General features: G+C 24.4%; 1 protein-coding gene across 1 annotated transcript; it reads left to right on the top strand.

Moving 5' to 3' along the window:
- The first annotated feature begins 3,413 nt into the window (after positions 1 to 3,413).
- LOC105365817 (5-oxoprolinase) lies at positions 3,414 to 25,476 on the top strand. Its single transcript, XM_011504075.1, has 22 exons — positions 3,414 to 3,587; positions 3,804 to 3,989; positions 4,262 to 4,500; positions 4,589 to 4,751; positions 4,819 to 4,904; positions 5,838 to 6,039; positions 8,034 to 8,294; positions 8,515 to 8,637; positions 9,079 to 9,280; positions 10,217 to 10,439; positions 10,740 to 10,875; positions 11,708 to 11,985; positions 15,468 to 15,728; positions 16,076 to 16,181; positions 16,311 to 16,478; positions 16,659 to 16,903; positions 19,507 to 19,618; positions 20,028 to 20,252; positions 20,525 to 20,706; positions 25,078 to 25,240; positions 25,346 to 25,380; positions 25,458 to 25,476. Exons 1-22 carry the CDS (start codon positions 3,414 to 3,416, stop codon positions 25,474 to 25,476), a joined length of 3,789 nt encoding a protein of 1,262 aa, XP_011502377.1.
- The last annotated feature ends 540 nt before the right edge of the window (positions 25,477 to 26,016 follow it).

Consider the following 26,016-nt stretch of genomic DNA (forward strand, 5'->3'; position numbering starts at 1 on the left):
CAAATATAAATAAAAACTATATATGCAAATGTAATTGATTCTCTCTCTCTCTCTCTCTCTTTCTCTTTCCTTCATTTATAAAATTAAAATAAATATTTACTTTATGTTAATTTATATACTAATGTTAATTTTTTAACATTAAAAGATGAAAAGTTTGTACACATAAAAAATATATTTTGACACGTATTAAATTAAATTATTTTATGAATTTTCTTTTGTAAAATCAAATTTCGATAAATATTTTATTCCAAAGTCATAAAAAATAAATATGTATATTTAACTACGTAAATTTTTTATTTCTTAAGAATATTTTAGGAAATTATTTAAAAAAAGATAATATAATGAAAAATAGCATAAATTCTTAAAATGTATCATTAATTATTTCATGGAGTTATTATTTTAATTATTGTTTTTAATAATATATAAACTAAGGTTTAATGTATTATTACAATATTGCTACCTAACACTTAGCAAAAAAATAACATTTTCGTATTACAATTTATTTACTTATTGGTCACTGTCTAAATATTTTCATTAATTTTGTTATAACATATAATGTATGAGGATTATTATGTCATCATTATTTTAAGGTTGATAAGTCATTGTAATGGTTAAAGTTATATAAAATTCAATAAAGTTTATAAATTGGTGTTCTTATAAATTATAAAAATTGTAAATATAGTAACTACATGAAACGATAATAAGTGAGGGAAAAAAGAACGTTAATACAAGAAAGAACATTGATAATAAGACAGGAACATGGAAATAGAAGGTCAATAAATTAAAACTTATTCATAGAAATATTTTTTGTATTTCTCATTTGTATGTACTGAAATACATACATATACTTAAGTACAAACATGTTTTGTAATTTAAAATGAAGGATGTCTACTCTTTTATCTAAATTTACGTCGTTCTTATAAATGAAATTAATATGATATTTGTTTTTGACTTCTATTTAATTTTCTTTTTTATAACATGATAGAATTAATTTTTTAATGTTGAGTTTTCCATTTATTATTTACAGGCTGTTTTTAAAAAATTATTACATTTTCTTAATTGTTATTCTTTAAGAAATTTATTATATTAGATTTTAATATATACCTTTTAAGATTTACTTGATATTTTAGTATATATTACTGTATTAAAATTAAATTAAATTAAATTATAATATAAATTAAATAAAAATAATATAAATTATAAATTAAATTAAATGTATAAAATGTCTTTTCTTTTATAGATAAAGAAACAATTTAATTATTGTTTTATATAGTCTATTTTAATCGATATTGTAAATATATATTTTAGTATATATTACTGTATTAAAATTAAATTAAAATTTTAATTTTTTGATTGAATTTCTGTTTTTATATTTCATTTTTATATGACAATTTTCATTTAAATATATTTTAATACTATCATTAATAATATAAAGCTATAAAGGCCTTATATAAGCAGTAATATGATCGCTATATTTATCTACCTATGTACACATAAATGTACCTAAAATGGAAGAGTTTGTTCATAAAATTGAAAATTCAAAATTTTTTGTTGTAAGTAAAGATTTGTATCTATGGTAAAAGCTCTTATTGTATTATTTTTTATATTAACAATATTAATAGGATATTTTATAGAGACCAAAATAAGATAACAATATTCCTATTACAGTGGATAATGAAATGAATGAATGATATGCAAGGTATAATCAATCTTGTGTTTTAAAGTTTATTTTAATATTAATTTTATGCATATACTTTATTACAATTTGTAATATTGAACTTGGTTACAATTTCTACAGCCAATTGTAATATATATTTAATTTACTTATTTTGCCTTATTTGATAATTTATTAATCATCAAAAAAGAAAATACTTTACAAGACCTTTCAATTTTTATTCAGGAAATATTTCACTTTCAGGTGTCCCAAATGTGAAACTTTTTACAAAAAAATTTTTTTAACATTTTTAAGGTTCATCATACAAGGAGATAGTTAAATATTTTTGAAAAACTATACTGTATTTTCAAATTGTATTTTAATATTTAGAATATTAAAATATGCTATAAAAGAAATTATAAAAAATGGTATACAAAATATTAATTTGCATTATTTTATTTTATTTTTTTTATACTATCGAGTATTTTGTTCTTTTGTCTTAATTCGCAATCTTCATTTTTTATAATCATATCTCACTTATATATTATCTTTACTGAAATAGTACTTATCTTTAATGAAAAAAGAAAATCTTAAAACAGATTTTGTAGATTTAAAAGAACATTTTTCGTTTAAATATACTCTTAAACTATAATTATTAATACTATTATAATGTTTATCTAACGTAGTATCGTATTACTTTTCATACAAAAATTATATATTTATAAATTTAAAATAATTTTAATAAAAAATGACTCAAAAATGAATGAATGTTTGTAAGCCAAAAATTTATATTTAAGAAGGTTTTTAAACAACATATAAGATTTCACAGTAAACTTGTCTAGTGAATGTTTATGTTTCAAATTATTAGCTAATAGAAGTCTTAAATTTAAAAACTAAGCCCAACATAAAATAAAAATGAATTTTTAAAATAAAAATTGAATAAAAAAATTGAAAATTTTTAAAATAATGCGCAAATTATTGGAAATCATTAAGCATCAAACAAAACTTTATATAAAAGTAAATATTCTTTATGTACATGATATGAATCAGTTATAAGAAACTGGGAATATTTTTGTTTTTACGATTCGAGAGAATTTATAAAACAAAATTTAAAGTTTGATTATTTAGTTCTTTTATTCCAGAACATTTTGTACTTACTATACTCATATCGATTTGTAAAAATGTATACATGATTATCATTTAATCTGTTACACATTATTTATTCTATAAAAATATATTATAGAAAAAAACTATTTAAATATGTATCAAAACTTATGTATATATTAATATAATATTAACCCATGTACAACAGTATTTAAATTTTAAGTGTTTGAATTTTTAAAATTGAATTACCGCACAATCAACATACGCTTGGATATTTTAAAGCAATAAGCTAATTTAAGTGAATATTTGTTATCAAGAAGTATTCCTTCATAAAAATATTGTAATTAATGAAAATATTACAAAGTTTTCAATATAGAGTACCTTGAATATTTACTGTAATTGGAAGAGCAGTAAAACGTGTTTAAAAATGTGTATAAAAAACAAAATATATTAAAACCCATACTAAAAATAAGGTCATCTAATATCTAATCTAATATCTAATTCAGTTTACTTTTCGTAAAAATATATAATCAATTGAGACATCATTAACTGATTACTGTGTTACAAATTTTTTTATTAAAAAATCAATGTTAACATATTTTCAATTTTTACAAAAAACACTGTTAAAAATATTTAATTTTCTATAAATGATTTTATGAATAGAATGGAAGATAATCGTTTTTATTTTGCTATTGATCGAGGCGGTACCTTTACAGACATATATGCAAAATGTCCTGGTGGGAAAATTAAAGTAATGAAGCTGTTATCGGAAGATCCAGTAAATTACGATGATGCTCCACGTGAAGGCATCCGCCGTATTTTAGAAGAGGTATACATAATTTTTTAAAACCTAACTAACATTTTATTTTAAATTGCGCTATTATTTTTTTTATAATTCGTTATTAGAATAATACATAAAGCCATAAATTTAATAATTTCAGTACAAATTATATGATATTGTATTAGTATAAATAATAATTTTATATACTTTTATGAAAATCAAAAAAGCTAGTTAAGTAATTATTTTTTTAAATATTTTAATTAGGAAAATAGAATATCAATAATTGGTGAAATAGATACTTCACAAATTGGATGGATTCGAATGGGAACAACGTTAGCAACTAATGCTTTATTGGAGAGGAAAGGGGCAAAAACGGCACTTTTAATAAATAAAGGCTTCAAAGACTTATTATATATTGGAAATCAAGCGAGACCGAATATTTTTGATCTTGTAAAAATACTGTTATATCTCAACTAACATACATTTAAGGAATTAAAAAAGACTTGATTAGATTATTTCATATTTTAGTTTATTTTATATTTAGTCATTATTTAGTTAATTCTGTTATATTTAATTTAATTTAATTTTTAAGTAATCTAACGAAAATGAATTTGTTTCGATTATGTAAAATGTATTTTTTAATAAATTGTAATTCTCTCATTTTCTATTTTATATTAAAATTGTTATCGATAACAATCATACTGAATAATAATAAATTATAGGAAATCGTAATGCCAGATGTTCTTTATTCAGAAGTAGTAGAAGTGGACGTTAGAGTTGTACCTGCTTTATTAACAAAGTGTAAATTGTTTAAAAATTCTTGGAAGATAATTAAAACTTCAACCGGGGAGGATTTTTTTATTGTTGATGATTTAAATAAAGAAAAGTTAAAACAAGATTTAAGAAAACTCAAGAGCAGTGGGATAGAAAGCTTAGCAGTAGTTTTAATGCACAGTCATATGTGAGAAGTTAAATTTTTGTCATTTTTCTATTCTAATAAATACTTGCAACTTAAAGTTCAAATATAAATAGAAAATTTATTTTAATAGTTATGCTGATCACGAAATTCAAATCGGTGAACTAGCTGAAGAAGCAGGATTCGAGCAAGTTTCTTTATCGCACAAAGTAATGCCCATGTGTAAAATTGTACCTCGTGGTTTTACAACATGCACTGATGCCTATTTAACGCCTCATATAAAAAGCTATTTAAAAGTAAAATATTTTTGTATCAAGTTTTTTACAATCGTTAATCAATTTTATTTAAATACTTTTGATGCAGAACTTCTCCAAAGGTTTCAAAAATAAACTTGGTGGAGTTAATGTCCTTTTCATGCAAAGTGATGGTGGATTAACTCCTATGAATTCGTAAGTTTTTCAATATAATTTTTCTTTTACATTTAATCTAAAATATTATGATAATAGTGCAATGCTCATAATCTGATTTAATAATTGATTCAAATGAAGATACATTTTATTTGTAAACGTATTTACATTACTCAATAATATAAATAAAAATATAAGTTTGATTAAAAATATTTTACGTATCCAAATTAAGTGATATAAATAAAAATATAAGTTTGATTAAAAATATTTTACGTATCCAAATTAAGTGATATAAATAAAAATATAAGTTTGATTAAAAATATTTTAAAGCTAAACAATAATAAATGTATTTTAAAATCTATGCATAGACAAGTAGATTCACATATATTATTTATATACATTAAAAAAATTAATTAACTTAAATTTGTATACGCACATCATGTATCGGTACATGTGTTAGTAATAAGTAAATTAAATTGTATAAGCTTTATTAATTTTATTTAATTATATTTGTTTAGTAAATATTGCCATGTATAAATCAAATTAAACAAAATTAACATTTTAAATAAATAATGTTCAGAAAATTTTATAATTTTGTGGTCAGCACAGTACTACATAATATATTAATTTAAGATAAATTTATTTAATACATTAATATTTAATCAAAATAAAAATTGTATAAAAAGTTTTATAAGAATTTAACATATATTTAGTTTATGTGTTAAAATAATTTTGATGGTATTATTATGCTTTCATAAATTTCATAAATTTCATAAATTTTCACATTAATACTGAATTATTTTCAATGCAACAAATGTTATTTGTTACTTAAAAAACATATTGCAATATCAAGTATTAAGTAATATAAAAAATGCATCATACACATGAAAAGAAACAATAAATGTAATTTTTTAGTTTCAAATATTCAAGATTACTAATATTTATAAAATTTTATTTTTTATATATTTTTCATAGATTTAATGGATCAAGAGCTATACTTTCTGGACCGGCAGGAGGTGTAGTCGGATATGCAATGACTACATTTCAAAAAGAAACTGAATTACCTGTTATAGGTTTTGATATGGGTGGCACTTCAACCGATATCAGTCGATATGGAGGTACTTATGAACATATTTGTGAAAGCACAACTGCTGGAGTTACTACCCAAGGACCACAGGTAAACATAATTAATAGATTTTATTTAATCATAATCATAATCATATTTTAATAAAATATCTTAAAGTTATTATTTATTATTATTTGTTATTTTTATTTTATTTTTAATTAAAAACATTGAATTTAGTATTAATAATTTTATGTATCCAAGATGTTTATTATTTGAAAAAATGTAAAAGTTAACTTCTACTTATTTTCTTTTTGTTGTATCAATAATATATAATCGTAATTCATAATAAAATAATTTAGTTTATAGGAATAAAAAAGATTCATTTTTGTATAAAGACAACTGTTTTTAATTGTGAAAATATACATATAAATAAAAAATTCTTTAAATAATAGAAACAGGTATTTTCTAAATGTTGAAATTTAATAACAATTTGGTTAAAGAATATTGAATAATTTATAGAAATTTCTATGAGTTATTTATAACTTTCGATTTTTTAATACTTTCATATATTTATTAAATAAGAAGTTTATTTTCATTATTTCTACTCACATTCTGTAGATTCCGTATTTTTATTAATCATAAAATTAGATATCATTACTTAATATAAAAAATAATTTATTAATGCTTTCTTTTGTTACATTTAGTATATAGTTATTAAAAAAATTATTTATACTATATTTTTTGAAAAACCAGTTTATAATATCAATAAAAATAGTTAATAAATAGATCGATTGATTTATTAGAAAATTTAAAACAAATTGTAGTAAATAAAATAAAAACAATTATTACGTCAAAGAAACTATGAACTTTCCGATTCGTACTGATTTTTTATTAAAATATATGCTTTATGTAGATAAATAGTCAACATACGTCAAAGAGAATGTGCCAAATTAATAAATCTGAACAATTTATGTTTGATTTATTCTACTACTAAATACCGATTCATCAATTAATGAAACCTTGTTATATTTTTTTTATTCTTTTTCTAATTTCTTTTCGAAGAGGTCTAATTATTCACTTTGCACAATTCATTTTCAATAGAAAATATTATGTTTTAATAAAATTTATTTGTTAATTATTATATAGAAAATATACTTTCAAATAAATTATTGATAATTATTTTGATTTATTAAATGAATCATCGATCAATTTATATGAACTAAAATAGATAACATTTTTTACGTTATTCTATCAGATTAATAAAATATAATTTTTTTAAATTCCATATGGATTATTTAATATAAAAGACAATTATTGGATATTAGATTTAGTTAATTTATTTATTTCACTACCAAAGCATATTGTTTACATATACTCATTTTTTTAATATTTAAAACTTTGATCAACCTCTATTTTTCGAAACTTTATTTGTCGAAACTTATTTTTTTTTTAATTGTGAAAAATTGAGCAACTATTAGATTGTTGATGTGTAATTTTATTAAATAAATTATATTAACCAGAAATATAAAATAAGGAATTTTATAAAATTCAATTTATATTTAAAAGATACTGAAATTTAAAAAAATCGTCTCATATTTTTATTCGAGTTTAAAATTGACACATCAGATTATTAATATTCAATACTTCACTACACCATAAACTATATGACCGAAAAAAACGTTTTGATTGCATATATAAACTTCGACATAACGTAAATGCATAACTACTGTTTAGTTGATCATAAGCATAATATAATTTTATTCAATCTGTGAAAATAACTATTTTAAGCCGGTTATGAGATATAGAATTTTAATTGTTTTTCATCCATTCAATTTCCTGAATAATATTTTTTTAGATTTGTAATATTCTTGTAAGTAAAATTAAAATTCATTTGTTACAAATATGTAGTATATGAAGTCCAAAAATATATAACGTATTGTTTATACTATATGATATATTTTTAAATAATTTAAAAAAAAGAAGAATCACTTAAACTAAACAATTGCATTTATTATTTATAATCTAATCACCCTAAAATAATTATTAATAAATTCGAAAAAATGATTCATTAAAACATTTCATAATTTATCTTATTTCTTGAACAGCTTGATATAAATACGATTGCAGCAGGTGGTGGATCAATACTATTCTTCAGATCAGGTTTGTTTAATGTTGGACCTGATAGCGCTGGTGCTGATCCTGGCCCAACTTGTTATAAAAAAAATGGACCACTTACTCTCACAGATGCAAATTTAGTTCTTGGAAGATTGTTGCCAGAATTTTTTCCAAAAATTTTTGGAAATTCTGAAACTGAACCACTTGATAAACCTAACACTATTACAGCCTTCAATAAATTAACACAAGAAGTATGATCGTTAAAACAATTATTAAATAAAATTTAAAAAATTTAGTTTATTAGCTGCTCAATATTATTTTTCTGTTTTAAAATCATTTTAAAATAGTATAATTTATCATGATGAACACATTTGCATAACGAAACAAAATACGTTTAACCAAAAATATTTATAAATAAAATGATTGTAATATTATTTTGAATATGTTATATTCGTAAAGTTTTTCTCGTAGATAAATGAATATCTTCATGAACAAGGTAAATTAGAAAAAAATATGTCTATTGAAGAAGTAGCATTGGGTTTTATACAAGTTGCAAATGAAGCTATGTGTCGTCCAATAAGAGCTATAACTCAGGTACAGAAATATAAGAAAAATACGTTTATAATAATAATAATAAAAATACCATACTATGTTATTAATATTTCTTAAAATGTACATTGAAAAAGAAATTTTTAAAAAAATATATATAATTTTAATCTATTTACATATTATGAGATTAAGAAAAACTAAACGACATTTATAAATTAATTACAAGAATTTAGATATTCAATTATAACATAGATGTAATATTTGGTATACAATTAAATGTAATAAATTATTAAATATTTGTTTGCAATTGATTAAGTTATTTCTAAAAAAAAAAACAAAATCACATGTGTACAAAAGTATATTATCAATACATGTATATAATACAACATTATAAAATATTAATATTATAAATCATCGTTAAATATAATATATCATTTCACTGGAAATCATTTGTATTCTTATCGTATCATTAAATTTGAAAAATAGGCAAAGGGATATGATACTTCTCGCCACGTATTAGCATGTTTTGGAGGTGCCGGAGGGCAACATGCGTGCGCAATAGCTCGTTCATTGGGTATAAAGCTAGTTTTCGTTCACAAATATGCCGGTATTTTATCTGCTTATGGAATGGCACTAGCTAATATTGTTGAAGAAGTTCAAGAACCTAGTAACGAAATTTATAATGAAGGTATAACTTATAACTATATTTATATTAAAAACCGATCAATTGGAGTGAAATAAAATATTCACTCGGAAGACTGATAAATTTTTTATTATTTTTTTATTTTTATAATATTTTTATTTTATATTTAGTTCTAAACTCTATATATTTGTTAAATAAGTGAATAAACTATAATATGAAAAATTATCTAATATATCGTCAAATAATGTTAAATATCTAATAACAAACTACTACAAACTATAATTTATTTGTGTTTTAAATTATTTAATAGCAATGTATTAAAGCTATTTAATCGCGATTAAATATATTTTAAAAAATGATTGAACATTCTTCGATTTTATTTATTCAAAAATATTATTTGTATCTAAAATTTTAGTTTATTAATAATGTATCTTTATTAAATATAAATTATACTTTTAAAACGACCAGACTATTTTAATATGTTTCTTTAATATATTATTGAAAATTATATTAATTAAAAAATCAAAATTCTAATATATTATTTCTACTTTATCTTATAGTGAATTGATCTAATGATTAAGTAAATGCTACTTATGATTTTACTATATTCTCATTATTATAAATCTCGTATAATAAATACTTCTATAATTCTATATTGTAAAAAAATATATATTGGTTATTAGTATTTAAAAAGTCTAAATTTATTGTTTTATTGTATTATTATAACTGTTTTAAATTTGAGAAAACATTAATTATGCCTATTGTTCAAACAATTATGTAAATGCAATTACTTAATTTATTTTTTATACAAAGTATATTTTAACAAAATTTGAATATCACTATTTTAATAAAGAAACAATAAATTGAAATGAAGTTGAAACATTTTATGTTAATATTTAATACTTTTAATAATGAAATATGTTTGCAATTATATTTGAAATAATTTTATTGCACACGTGTTTTATTATTTTATCATTTTAGAATCTTTTCATCGTTTAGATGAAAAATTTAATTTATTAGAAGAAAAAGTAATTACAAGACTTCATGCACAAGGTTTTTCAAAAGAAAAAATTCATACTGAATGTTTTTTGCATTTGAGATATGAAGGAACCAACTGTGCGTTAATGTGTTCACCAAATCTTCAAAAAAATTCAAATGTAATTTGTATGAAGCACGGTGATTTTGCATTACCATTTTTGGAAAGGTAATGCTATAAGTAATACTAATTTTATATATTCAATAATTTTCTTTTATTGAATAAATTATTTAAAAATTATTTATAATATAATAGATTTTTAAATTAGATGAGAAATATTAATGTAAAATACAAATTTTATTTCCTTTATTAAAGAATTATCTATAGATAATTTTATAAAAATATAATATACTTAAATAAATGTGTAATATATTTTTCATTCTAAATTTAGTCTTCCTATCTTTATATGTATAAATAAAAAGTCTTATGTATGTGTATATATAAACTTAAGTATAAAAAAATTTTAAGGTACCAAAAAGAATTTGGATTTACAATGACAAATCGAAAAATTTTAATCAATGATATAAGAGTTCGAGGAGTAGGTAAAACTGAAAATTTTGATGAGCCATTAATATTATGTAGTGACCATGCCAAAGTAAAAAAGGTACGCATTAAAATTATTTTAAGAATGATTATCCATAATTTTAAAATTTATTTTTAATATGTATAAAAATTTTAAATAATTTTAATATTATTTGCATGACTATATTATTTTTGAAAATTTAGATTTGTAGACTGATGTATAAATGGATAAAAACAAATAAAATAATCTGTAAATTTGATAATTCTAATGATATTAATTCATTGAAAATTGTATATAAAACAATATGAATTTGAAATGTATAGATAAAAAATAGATTTATAATTTTTATTTACACTCCCAGTCAAAGACAGTTTACAATTATGCTAATTGAAATTATAGTCACTAGGAAATATAAACTATATAATGTTTTACTTATATATTTTATAAATTCATATATATTAATTACTGCTTGTCTAACAAATTCATGAAATTCACTTTTATTTTAGTTTTCTTTTTGAAAATTACTAATTTTTTAATTTTCAAATAATCTTGTATTTTTAAATTTAGTTATATTTTCTTATTTTATATATAAATGAAGAATTAAACATTTACAATGAAATATTTTAATTAGATAAAAAGTTATTATTTTCATAATATATAAATTATATATAATTAATAACTATAAGTTATAAATAACTTATGTATATGATTAGTATTATAAGAACTTGATTCAAAGGATTTGTAAAATGATAAAAAAATATACTGCATAATTCACATACATATTTTTAAGGAATTTTTAATTATATGTTATTTCCAAATTTATTGTGTATTTACAAAAATCGGACATAGAAATGTTTTCCATTATTTATTACTTTGCATGTATATAATATGCATTTTGTATTTATATTCACAGCAAACGACTGTCTATTTTCAAGACGGCTATTATAAAACAGATATATATGATTTAAAATCACTCTCTCCTGGTCAAATAATAGATGGTCCGGCTATTATTATAGATAATTTAAATACAATTTTAATAGAACCTGATTGTTCTACCACAATTACTTTGCGTGGAGATCTTAAAATTAAAATTGGATCCATCCTAAAATCAAAAATTACTACAGATCTTGATATGATTCATCTTAGCATATTTTCACATAGATTTATGAGCATTGCTGAACAAATGGGCAGGTTTGTATTTTATATTTATTTAAAAAAATTTTAAACATCACTCTACTTTTCATATTTTCTAAATTAATTCTTATTATGTTAATTTAATAAGGAAAAAGTATACACATTTTATTTAAATTTCCATAAATTGAATTTTTTTAAATTCATTTAAAAGCGTTAACAAATACTAGTTTTATTATACAATTTGCTGTATTCAAAATATATTCATTAGTAGATCAATTCCAAGGGATTATATAATCATGTAATAATGCGTAATTATAAATAAATATTTTTAATAATTACAACTATAAAGTTTCTAATAAAAAATACTTCTTTATTGTATAGGTACATACAGGTACGTCTTATTATTTCTAACAAATTAATTGCAAGTATGTATGTGAGTTAATAAAATATTTTTATATATTGTGCATATATTTTTGCAAAGTAAAACGTATAGAAATATTTCCCATGAGAAATTTTTCAATGGTTATTTAAATATACTAATATTTATAATTCAATTCGACGACAAATAAATAGTATTATGTAGTGTTTCTTAAAAATGGAAATAAAATAGAAACAATACACTGCCCATTGAATAAATATACACTATAGGTTTGGAACTTCGTTTCGTTATTAATTAAATGTTTCGTTACATAAAGGCATTAATAATGCACACCATTACAATTATAGTACTATGAATATGCTTATTAGTATAATTGTATATTTAAGTATATATATATTTATGTCATTTTCAAAATTGAGCAGTATAGCATGTCATAATATTTATTTAATTTAATATTTTATTTTATAAAATCTTTTTTCAATATTGCATTATGTTATTTACAGTTAAAAATATTTTTCAAATATTTCATAAAGTTTTTTTAATACCACGGTTTAAATGGTATTCTTTTCATAAATTTAGTTGGCGATTAATTTTAATAATTTTGTATGTGTTATAAGACATACTTTAACTAATACATTTAGTTATCTGCACTACAGGCCAATTATAATATATTCTGAAATTAAAATTAAAATAGAATTGAAAATATAAATTTTATCTATATCAATAAAAGTTATTTATTTTTTTATATTTCATTACACAATTCTTTCTGCTAACAGTAGGGAAGCTCTTCTTATTGTTGTAAGTTTTACAAAGATTTTATTTAAAGTGCAAATATGACTTAATATTTAAAAAGTGATTTATGAAAATACTTAAATTTCGTTTAAATATTTAAATATATTTTTTAATAAAACTTATATAAATAATGTTTACATTTATACTCTTGTTTAAAATTTTTGCAAAATTATACACTTTTTAAATTGCTTTATATCTTTTAGTTTTTGACATTATTTTAACCCTTCAACTTCAATAAAAACATTATTTATTATATATAATATTATTTCATTACTAATTTTGATACAAATTTAATATCTCTTATAATTATTCCTATTTCTATTACTTTCATTATGAATTGTTTTATAATTTAACTTTCTAATTTGTTGATAAGATACTACATGATTATAATATTTTATGATTATTGATTAATTTATGTCATAATATTTCTAATTTACCTAATTCAGATACAATTTTGTATATAAAATACATAATATTTACAAAAATATTTTCTAAAGTATTTTACATTGAAAAAAATAATCAATTGTTATTAATTTTAAGTACAATTGCTTAAGAATTTAGAGTTGAACAATAATGAAAATTATTAATTAATGTTGATTATGTTATTGCGTTTATGTTTTTATTTTTATTTTTGAATTTACATTTGTACACTTTTCTTAATTATTTTAAATTAGAGTAATATTATCATAGAGACAGTGTAGAGATAATGTAGTAAGCTATATTAAATATTGTTATTTATCGGTTTCAAGCAATTTTATTACTCAATAAGCCAGCTTTTTAAATTTATTATAAATTAAAACAGTGACTTTTATTAATTTCTGATATACAACATTAATTCAAGGTTTGAAGTTTTATTTTTTACTTATACTTATCATTTTTCCTATAGATTTTATTTTCTTATTTCATCTCAATATTGTTAATTATTAATATAAAATGTCATACACACATCACCTTAAAAAAATTTCTTTTTCTCTACAAATATTGTTTATTCTGCAAATCTCTGTATAATATATTTATATATAATCATGCATTTTTATATGTGTATTTATTTATCATAAAAATATATAATTTACTTATAAAATTTAATATTATTATTTATTATTTATTACTGTTATTACTTTAAAGAGTTTTCTTTCAGCTACCATGTTTATATCTTTCGTGTAAAAATATTATATAGATATATAGTTTATAATAATGTAATAATTAGATATATAGATAAATATAGATTACATATTATATGAATTTAATAATACAAATGTTCATTTAATATTTAATAGAGTTTTTACACGTTACCTCTGATAAAAATCTAATGTGAAACGTCAGTCTTGAATGCCAAAGAACTAAAAATTAATTATAGTTTTTATAACTGAATATTATAAAATAAGAGTGGAATAAAATTTTTAACTGAACACCATCTGCCATGGGTCAACTGTGTAAGAAGTTTATTGCAAATGTGCCTTCCTATTTAGTGCCTTTACTTTTTCAAGGTCAAAGTAGCCAGCATTAATTATTCCTAATAAATTACAATTTATACTGAACATAATTATCACTCAGCTACTTAACGCTGATGTTATTGTTGAAATTTTTAAACACTATTTTATTAAATTACACACAGACACACGTGTATGTAGAACGGCAATAAAATCATTTTTGCGACGAATATGACGGATATGCATTTCAAGAGAATTACGAGATTACTGCAGTTTTTCATGGAAATGGTTTCGACCGATACTATTAAAAGTTCTTTATTTCATCAACTTGAAGAAACCAATTGTGTATCTACATTCACTATTATTATATTTAAGAAACTTTTCCGTTTCCACTAGTTACCATTTGATTTTGTCTATTTTAATTTTCATTATACTTCATTTATGCATAACTGATTTTAAATAATATTGATACGAAAACTGATAAAAATAATAAAAGAAATTTGTATAATGCTTTAAGTATTGACAGCACATGGTATTTTGAAAATTCAGTTATCTATAAAGAACTGTATCCTTATATTTGTTATTGTTCTGATAGTATGAAGAATTTTTGTTAGTTTGTGTTGAAAAGTTCGAGTAACATTGGTAATGCTTAAAGTATCTACAATCTGTGTATACAAAACTACCCAAAACCAGTAGAAGAATAGCATCATATGTATTTGGAGTATTTTAAATAAAATTTTCATTTATCTATGCTATATTAAAAATATTAATATTACTAAATATTACTGAAACTTGTATAATATTTCTTCATAAGTAATTTCCTTTTAAATTTTTTAAAATATGAAACAACTAAAATAAATACTAATTTAATAGAAAAAATATTTTGAATTTAAAATAATACTTACATGTATAGAATCACTAAATTGATTTATCTGCAGGATTTTACAAAGAACTTCAGTATCAACAAACATTAAAGAACGCTTAGATTTTTCTTGTGCAATTTTTGGTCCTGATGGCGGATTGGTTTCAAATGCACCACATATTCCTGTACATTTAGGTGCAATGCAAGAAACAGTAAAATATCAAATAAAAGTTTTTAACGGTTCCTTCAATCGAGGTGACTCAATACTCTCAAATCATCCTTCAAGTGGTGGTTCACATTTACCCGATCTCACAGTAATAACACCAGTGTTTTATAAGTAAATTTATTATTGGTATTGTATTGATTTTTTATAAAGTTATATCATTTACTGTATATTGTAAATACATTATTATTTTTATTAAATAATGAAACTATAGTATTATTTTATCTTTTAGAAACAAATACAAATTATAATATTTTCATTATTTACTAATTAATATTTTACTGTCACTGAATGATCCATAAATACTACTAATTTAATTTATAATTAAAAAAATATATAACTATTCTTAATGTTCGCATTTTAAGAAATTATTATCGTTTGTTTATGAAAATACTAAGTCTTTAAATAGTTTGATTTTGTTTATATTATAAATTAATTATATATTTTTGTTTTAAATATAGAGATATGTCAAAACCGGTTTTTTTCGTTGCAAGTAGAGGCCATCATGCTGATATTGGAGGTATAACTCCTGGATCTATGCCCCCTAATTCAACAACGTTGACACAAGTATATTTTTTAAATTATATAATTCAATTTTTATAACTTTTATAGTAATTATTATTAAATTTAGAATTGTTAAAAAGAAACGTTATTTGAAAATATTTAATATTACTGCTTATAAAATTCTATTTGTAGGAAGGAGCTACATTTAAAAGCTTCCTATTAGTACATAAAGGCGTTTTCCGAGAAACAGAATTAACAAATGAATTAATGGCCCCAAATAAAATACCTGGAAGTTCTGGAACAAGGAATATTTCAGATAATTTGAACGACCTTAAAGCACAAATTGCAGCTAATTTAAAGGTAATTTACCAATTTTCTCGTTTTATATTATATTATTTTACATTACATTATTTTGACTTCTGTTCAAAGATTATGTATTAAGATTTATAAATATTTTATAATATCCTTTTCAATTTTTTTTTAAATTTTCTGATATTCTATAAAATAAATGATACACACTCAAAAACTTCAAACTTTTAGGGAATTGAATTAATGAATGAATTAATAGATACATACAGTCTTGATGTCGTACAAGCATATATGAAACACATACAGGATAATGCGGAATTAGCAGTTCGAGATATGTTAAGACGTGTTGGTCAGAATCTTATAAAAAAGAAGAATTGTAATATTATTACGGCATCTGATTATTTAGACGATGGAAGTGAGATTAGGTTAAAATTAGAGATAGATATTAAAAAAGGAGAAGCTATTTGTGACTTCACGTAAGTTTTATTTTTTATTTTATTTTTTTGAGTATTAAATATTCAGTTTCATTTATATATTAGTTTATTAGTTTATTATTAATTTTAAATTTTATTTCTGAAATAAGTCAATATTAGTGTTCGAAATTGAGGGGTTGTTCTGTAGCTCGAACTGCCAAATCAATTGTTCAGTGGATTCGTCTCTTCCCGTAACGATTAAGAGGAAAAGGCATAAGTGGAAAGGCTGAAAATACTGTATAATGTATATTTTAAATTAAGACATTATTTATTCTGGTTTATGAATAATTATAATGCAGTTTTATGGTTGCTTCAAGTGAGAGAGAGAGAGAGGTAATAATTCTATTGCTGTGGTAAAATTACGTCTTGTAGTGGTGGCGATGTCGTTGCTGTTGTGGAGATTAGTGTGCATGTTGAATACTGGTCTATGCTGATGTTGTAAAGATCAGCATGAGAAATCGACCACACTCATCAATGATCATGGGAAGATGGTAATGGTAATCAATAGTGATTAGTAGGGAGAGTAAGCATACTTAAAAGAAGAAAATACGGTAGTCTCTGTGGTAGTTCTTCGTAAATCGACCATACTCCAAAGGGAGTATGGGACTATTGGAGAGCTAGTCACACGCAAGAACGATAAATGATAAGCCTTCAAGTACGGAAGGACTTGGTAAAATGTAGTTATAGTCGACTATTTGATAAACTGCAGTCTGACCTTGACAATTGTAATTGAAACGGACTGGAGAGATTACGAACGTTCTTCGGCAAGAAGGCACTGAGAGAGCGTTGCGTCACTTTTGGCAGACTCCATATGAAACGTAGTTCGAGCGTGAGTGACTCGCTTGTACAAATAATGAAATGGATGTACCTTATGAACTACCGACAGGGTATGCTGCTTGGTTGAGTGGCTGGCGCATTTTATTGATTACAATTCCAATGGCTTCTTGTTAATAATTTACTAACAACTACTTGTTGTTAGTACATTTAATAACAACTAAATTGTTATTGCATATTCTGTTAATAATGCACACATATATTGTAGGTCGATTGTCAGGCTTGCGGCTAAATTTCGTAGTCGTAAGTGATAACTGATACTAGATAGATTGAAAGTACACTAGTTAGTAATAACAGATGATTGAGCGAATGGTAGAATTACAGTGAGCCACGGTGCGTGGCGATTCGCGTAGCAGCTTGCGACGCCGGCAACAGCGCCGATGCCTGTTGCTATGCCAAAAATCTTAGTGACGTCAAAACAGGAAGCTCTGAAATGTTCCAGTAGCGTTGAAGGACACAGCTTTGGAAGGTTTTAGAAGTTTCATCGGCGTTGCTATGGGGAAATATTGTAAACCATTTGAATTTAAGGCGTAGGAAAATTCTCGAATTCGCCGAAACGTGTTTATAAACAAGAGTGTCCGAGAACTTGTATCTTTCCCAATTTTAAATTCGTGAGACTGCTTCAATCCCGAATAATTAGTAATGTAAATAAATGTAAATTACCAAAATTAAATCATAGTTTTAAATAGTAAATACTTTTAAAAGTATTTATATTTTTTTTAACACACATTAACTTTGAATCACACTTTTTATTATTTGATGAGCATTCACAATAAAATAAATATATGAAATTTATACTATCATGTCTTTATTAAATAAGAAATAATTACTATGATTTGAAGTATAATATAATAAAGTGTTACGGATTACAACAGTTTTAAGTCAGTTGCACATTACCTCACCACGCAGTTCTCGCCACCACATGCAAGCAACGCCGACGCTCGTTCTTGCATATTACCTTACTCCGCGGTTTACGCCCGCATGTAAGTAACGCCGACGCTCGTTCTTACCTTTATCTCTACACCGCGAGTTACATTCGCATCGAGCACACGAACGTGCACCAATATCACCACTACCTTGGAGCTCACGGATACAAGCTGTGACGTCACACGGCCGTTCTCCCACCACTTCGCACACTACAGCTCACCCCTCGTCGGCTTGTCCAAGACGGCACTAACTTGCTTCCCCTACCATCACGAGTTCCCCACCACGACTACTCAACTCACGAAAAAGGGGAATCACCCTCCAGCCTATCAAGAACACACGCACAGACTCATCCTCACCACCACTACTGAAGAAACACTAATATATTCACTATATCATACACTCATTCTAATATTAATAGATTATTAACTACTCATTACTTATTACATTTAATAAAAGTAAAGACTATAAGCACAAAAGACAATATTGAATAATTGCATTGCCCCTTCCACTTGCCAGCAAGCCTCCACCCACCATCATAAGGAGGTTTAAAGTCTGATCCCAGGCACAAAGAGTGAAAGAAAATGCTGATCTAAATATAAATAAATACATGCGTGAAATCGTTATTGTTTTGCATACAATTATAAATTAGTAGTACCTTAGTATTGAATAAGCTGACATCGATGCTTTATGAAAGATAATATAAATTATTGAATTAGCGTAAGCATATATTTGTTGTGAAATTTTTAATATCATTGATTTAATACCATGAGTTTTTCTTTTCATATATTACTAGTAGATAAATAATAAAATTATATATTGAATTATGTATTTTTTCTTTAAAATAGAGGAACTGGATATCAAGTTTGGGGAAATTGTAATGCACCTCGTGCCATCACTTTATCAGCTTTGCTATACAGTTTGAGGAGTATCGTTGGATATGATATTCCTCTTAATCAAGTAAATCTACAAATATTTATTATTACACATTAAATAATTTGTTGATATTATATTACATTTTTAAGAAAATTATATGTGTAATATAACAATTTATACAATTTTCAATATATTGTACTATTTTATTTTATTATCAAGTTTTATTTATAATTATTATTAGTTTCTGTAATATACAATATAATACGAAATCCTATTAATAATATGAAAATAAATATATTTGTTTAGTGCAGTAATTTTTTGTTATCCATTGGTTTATTTATTTTTTTAAAAATCTAACAATTTCATTTGTGAAGTTCCAAAAACTTAAATATTAAATTAATATATTATTATGATATAATATTTAACTCAATAATACATTGCTCCAAAATAAATTTATAACATAATAATACGAAATAAATATCTAAAAATATAGGGTTGTTTAACACCTGTGAAAGTAATAATACCGCAAGGATCGCTTCTTGATCCATCTGAAGAAGCAGCTGTCGTAGGTGGTAATGTACTTACTTCTCAACGTATTGTCGATGTAATTCTTTCTGCATTCGGAGCATGTGCATCATCCCAAGGTTGTATGAATAATATTACCCTCGGAACTGACGAATGGAGTTACTACGAAACTATTGCTGGCGGTAGTGGAGCCGTAAGTATTTTATTATTTAGTAAGCAATTTATAATTTACCTGATAATTATTTTTTAGTCCTTATATTAATATTAATTAAAGAGCTGATTTAAAAAAAATGTCTTCGCTCTGTCAGTTTCATCACTATAATTTAGTAAACATAAGTTAACATAATATATATTCAAGGGAATTTATAAAAGATAAAATCAAATGTCTTTAAAAAATTACTATATAAATATTAAGAATGATTTAAGAATCATATCATATTTTTAAAATTCTTTTATCACAATTAGGGACCAACTTGGAATGGTAGGAGCGGTATTCATACACACATGACCAATACAAGAATTACTGATCCTGAAATTTTAGAAGTTCGATATCCTGTAATATTGCATAGATTTTCCCTACGTACAGGAAGTGGCGGTAAAGGCATTTATCAAGGTGGTGATGGAGTTATACGCATAATGATGTTCCGGTAAGATACTTTAAAAAATTAAAAATTGTACAGTACTTGTTATATTAATAAAATGTATTTCTAATTCAATATTATATTAACATATAATAATTAACACAAATAAGAATTTGTTTTATAAATTAATAAAAAAAATATTAAAATTATGTAGGTAAGAAAAATGTTTTTATCAAATACAATTTTAAAGATACTATCAATACTCGATTTATTCTCGAAAACATAAAAGTTAGACCGTTTTAACTGTCACCGTATTATAATTAACTCATAACAGCGTACTAATATACTTTTAATCAACAGTCTCAAGTGGTGGATGTATAAGACATATGGAAGATCACGCATACTTTATGAGTTACTAGTATTTTACTACTACTACTTTATGAGTTAATAGTTTTATTTATTACCTTCTTCTTTATTATAAAGATATGAAATATTTGATATCTTAAACTTAACGTAATGTCTCGATACAAAATCTAACTATCACTCTTTTCTCTTACTAATATATTGATTTTTATTTAGTACTTTTCAATACTCTTTGAATTATAACTGAGTATATTTCGTTGTATTTAATATTAAATACATCATTCACTTAACAATAGTTTTGCGTGTGGACTTTAGAGCTTTATTTAGACTTTCTATTATATTACCATACTATACAAATAATTGATAAAATGGTAATTGCAAATGAACATAACTTCCAGCGGGTTATTAAAAATCCCGTACAAAACATACCAATAATTTTTTCAATGAGTAATTCAGTACTTCGAGTTCTTAATAGTTATTTTCACAAGAAAAGAGTATACAGATGATTTCTAATAAACATTATTTACCTTATGTATAATATATTTTTTTTTAAATATTTATACAAATTATAAAAATAAATATTTCTTTTCATGCCATAAATTATTGTATATCATAAATGTTATTGCATAAATACTAAGATATGGTATAAATGTGAATATTTTAAAATGAAATCTTGATTATTTCCTGATTTTCATTTCTTCTCGATGCTTATGAATCGCTAATATCTATTATATAGTCAACTAAAAAAACTTAGTTGTACTAAAAAATAATAACAGTTTTATAGATAGCTAATTTAATTTGTTTTTAAAAATTATTTTGCATTCAACATTATTTTAATTTTTTTTTACAACGGTGATTATGGAAGGCCGACTACTTTGTATATAAAATATATATGTAATATCCACTTTTTGTATTTCCATTTTTATAATATATGTATATCTGCGCACACACACGCGCGTATGTATGTATACATACATATTTTCTTTTCTTCGTCGCTTGTCAATAATTATATTTTATATAATGTAAATAATGTTTATTGGAAATCATCTGTATACTCTTTTCTTGTGAAAATAACTATTAAAAATTCATTCGGTATTCTTACTACATGTGTAAAAAATGTCGACAAGAGACATTTATGGGCTACATATTTTAATTCGTATTTAAAAGAAATGGGAAGACGTTACATTCGTTATTTTTGAAGGTAAATTTAACCTTTCTGTGAAGAAATATAGCACTTGAAAATATCGAAACCTATTAATATCCGAAAGATAATTAACATCTAAATTTCGTGGGTTTTATTTTTACAGAGAGTATTTTAAAATAAAAGCCAAGACATTTAACACACAAAATTTCTCAAATTCTAAATAATACATCGTAAGCCCTCTCGACCTCTCCTCTTTGTAAGTCCGACTCAATGAATTCAAAACACAAAAAAATGTGCGAAATACGCATCTTTCTTTAAATTTAAAATTTATCAAATTTATTGAAATTTAAATGCTTTGGCTGAGTGGAATAATCTTACTTATGGGATTGGGTAAGATTTATAACTGTTATTCTTGTGTAATGAATCCTAAATCTTTAAATCATACATGTAGAAAATGGAGAATGATTATTTAATGAAAAACTTTATAAAATTATCTTTTACCTAGAATACTATACTATATACGCATAAACGAGAGAATTTTCGAAGTATTATCCAGTAACTATACCAAGAATTTGCGCTGTCATCTCTTAAAATAAATTAAATCAGATTCTGTTGCATCGAGATCGACTTACATTACATGCTATTCAAGTGGTTTTCCGCAGTCATGACCTCTCTACCACATAGCTAGAGTATCGATCCTATTCAAGGTTTTTTTATCTCAGTGCTTCTTCGTGTAGTGACACGTGGTGGTAGCTTGAGTGTTACTCTACTCTGAGATTATTGTTTACTGTGTAGGTTCTGCAGCTGTTGCCTCGTGAGGCATCTTGAATATAATTATCATTAGTAGGAACGGAACTTTTACCTTGTAGGTTCTGCAGATTTTGTGCTCTTGATGGTACCTTGTAGTGGTTTGCAGATTTTGCCTCGTGTGGTACTTTCTAGGTACTGTTTTGTGTGGTCCTCTGTGCACCACTGTTTCCTTCTTCATTTTTCTTGGCTCTGCCGAGAGTATGTATTGTGAACCTATCTTGCACTTATCATGAGAAGGTCACGACAAACCTTTTCATCCTTTTTCCTTGCCCTTTATTATTTGTGTACAACATTGTTCTTTGACGTTTTTTGTAAGAAGCGTATGTGTCTTGACGTCGTCTGCCTTAAAAGCATTATCTTGACCACCACTGTACATATATACAGCCCTTCCACTTATTTCCTTACCTAAACATCGCTAAGGCGGGCGACAAATAAACTGAAATATTAAAGTTGGCAGTTAGAGTCAGAAAATTAAATACATTCGATGCTTCGAACTCGATTCGAGAAATATAAATCAATGCATTATACTAAATATTATTTATAAACACATACTGTACAAAATGTACTCGCCGTTCCGGCTTGTTTTACCAAGACCGGTTCGAAGGATACAAATGGATGCTGTTAACAACTCAGAGACCACGGAGTTGTGTGAGCGATTAAAGGTCACCGTGGAAGGGATATTATAATAACTCAATATAAATATGGCTGGTGTATATGTTCTTTATTCTGTTATTTATTCGATTACAGGGCTTGTAGTATTACTATTATTAATTATTGAAATAACTCTTGTGGTGGATTAATACGTTTGCGATGGCAAACGTACACTCCTCTAATGCAGCGTGATGGTTCGAATATGAGCGCAGAATGGCGCGAAGTTTGATTCGTCGACACTAGCGCTGTTCGTGTGAGCAAATGCGTAGTTGAGGTTATGGTTGTAATGGTGCGCGACACATGTAACTGTTATTACTTGATAATATACTCGTATCGTAGCAAGCGTACCTTGTCTTGATGTTTGCGCACTGCAATAAATTCAGATGGAAGTAAAAGTTTGAAGGGCTGCTACCTCGTGAAGGATACTGCTACGTGTTGCGTCTGCTATGAGCATTGAATGGTACGCTGTGGATTCATAATCGTCAGACTTTGAACTAAAGTGAGAGTTTGCCGATAAGACGCGCATCAGCTGGCGCGAACTTGGCGACGCGTTTGGAATTATTTCGCACTGTCTCTCTGATGAGAGCCTCTTCTTCCTTGGTTGTTTTTCAATGACAGATTCTCTGAATCTTAGATGTTAGTTGATTATTATAGTAATGATACTACTTACGAAGACCAATAGTAGACTTAGTAGAGGAACTTTCCGCTCCTTCTTCAAGAGGACTGCCACTGGATACTTGTCTTCGGACTCCGATAAGGGAATATGTCTTCTGTCCTTTAGGATTTGTAACAACCTTTGTCTTGAACTACGTTGTGATCGGATCTGCACTTTATAATTGAATAAGTACTGTATCGAGTGTTTGAATATTGGAAATGTGCCTATTAAAAACATTTGCTGGTCATGAACTTCACTTGAATCCCTTCCCTTATTTTCTGTCCAATCAGTGTTCCTTGCTTACAGAGCGAGAGTAGCACCTCTAGAGGATTCATAGTCAATTAAGGCGTAGTCGTCTCTTGGTCTTCACAGCAAGAAGAGCTCACGTTTCCTCTGAAGCATTTGGCGACAGTATGACAACTTGTGGACAGAGGGAAGGGAGCTCAGTACATACCGCTTTGAATTTAGTTACCGAGCCGAGCGAAGTCATACAGATGCCTAATGAGTTGAGTTTTCCTGAGTTTATCATCTTGTTTTGTCAGATGTTTTATGACACTATTGCTAGATGATTGTGAGCAAGAAATTTCCGAAATCTAAAACGACAAATTTTCGATGTTCTTTTGTCAGATGTGTTATTGGCAATAACCGTACGTACAAATCGAACACATCAAATTCTGATTGATTAATATTTTAATAAAAAAAATGTTATAAATATATAAAATTGAATACTAAATCAACATTTTATTTTGTGTTGCGAAACAAAAAACTTAAACTAATCCTAAAGAAAACTATATCTGTTTGTATTTTTTCTTAGTGTGCCAATGATGCTTTCTGTATTAACTGAAAGAAGAGTTTATTGCCCTTCAGGATTAGAAGGTGGACATCCTGGAGCTCGCGGTAGAAATACTCTTAAACGAATAGATAATAAAGCGATTATCAATTTGGGTTCAAAAACTGCGATAACAGTAAATCCTGGGGTAATAAATACGGTTTTGGATATTTTTTTTTATTGTCAATAAAATATGTTACTAATATTAAATAAGATTTTCATTATTTATATTTATATTTTTTAATCTTTTCAGGATGTTTTTATACTCGAAAGTCCGGGAGGTGGAGGGTTTGGTGATTTAAAAAACTATTCCAAATAAAATTATAAATATTTTTTTAACAGAGTAATGTTTTTGAATATTGCAGAACTCAGGAATCTACTTAATAAAAATATTAATTTACATGGAAAATATAATATGAATTTAACATTATTCTTATACATAATTTTATTAAGAATTAAAATACTTTTTGAAATTCATTAAATACTATTCTATTCCATCCTCTAATCTATATTTTGTATCCTAATTGAATGACTATTTATAATATTCAACTTATTTGTATTAGTTATATACTACAATGCATACAAATAATTAAAAATGGAGACATTGAAATTTATGTTATTTATTTTGTAATGTGCGACAAATATCTATTAAATACATCTTAAAGTTTTTTTTAAATTATAATTATAATTCATAAAGCAAATAACAATTAGCTATCAATATATTAATTACAAAACGTTAAAGCAAATGAATAATCAAAGCAATATCAAATTAGAACAATATTCTACATAGAAAATTTAACTGAATCAATGAAAAATACTTGAAATATTAATTTATTGAATGAAAAAATTAATAATTTATAAATTTAGTAAAAAAATATCTGAAAAATTTATGGATGATATATTAATATTAATATTGAATAATTA

The sequence above is a fragment of the Ceratosolen solmsi genome, unplaced genomic scaffold (genome assembly GCF_000503995.2).
Source record: "Ceratosolen solmsi marchali unplaced genomic scaffold, CerSol_1.0 scaffold26, whole genome shotgun sequence".
Taxonomy (NCBI): domain Eukaryota; kingdom Metazoa; phylum Arthropoda; class Insecta; order Hymenoptera; family Agaonidae; genus Ceratosolen; species Ceratosolen solmsi.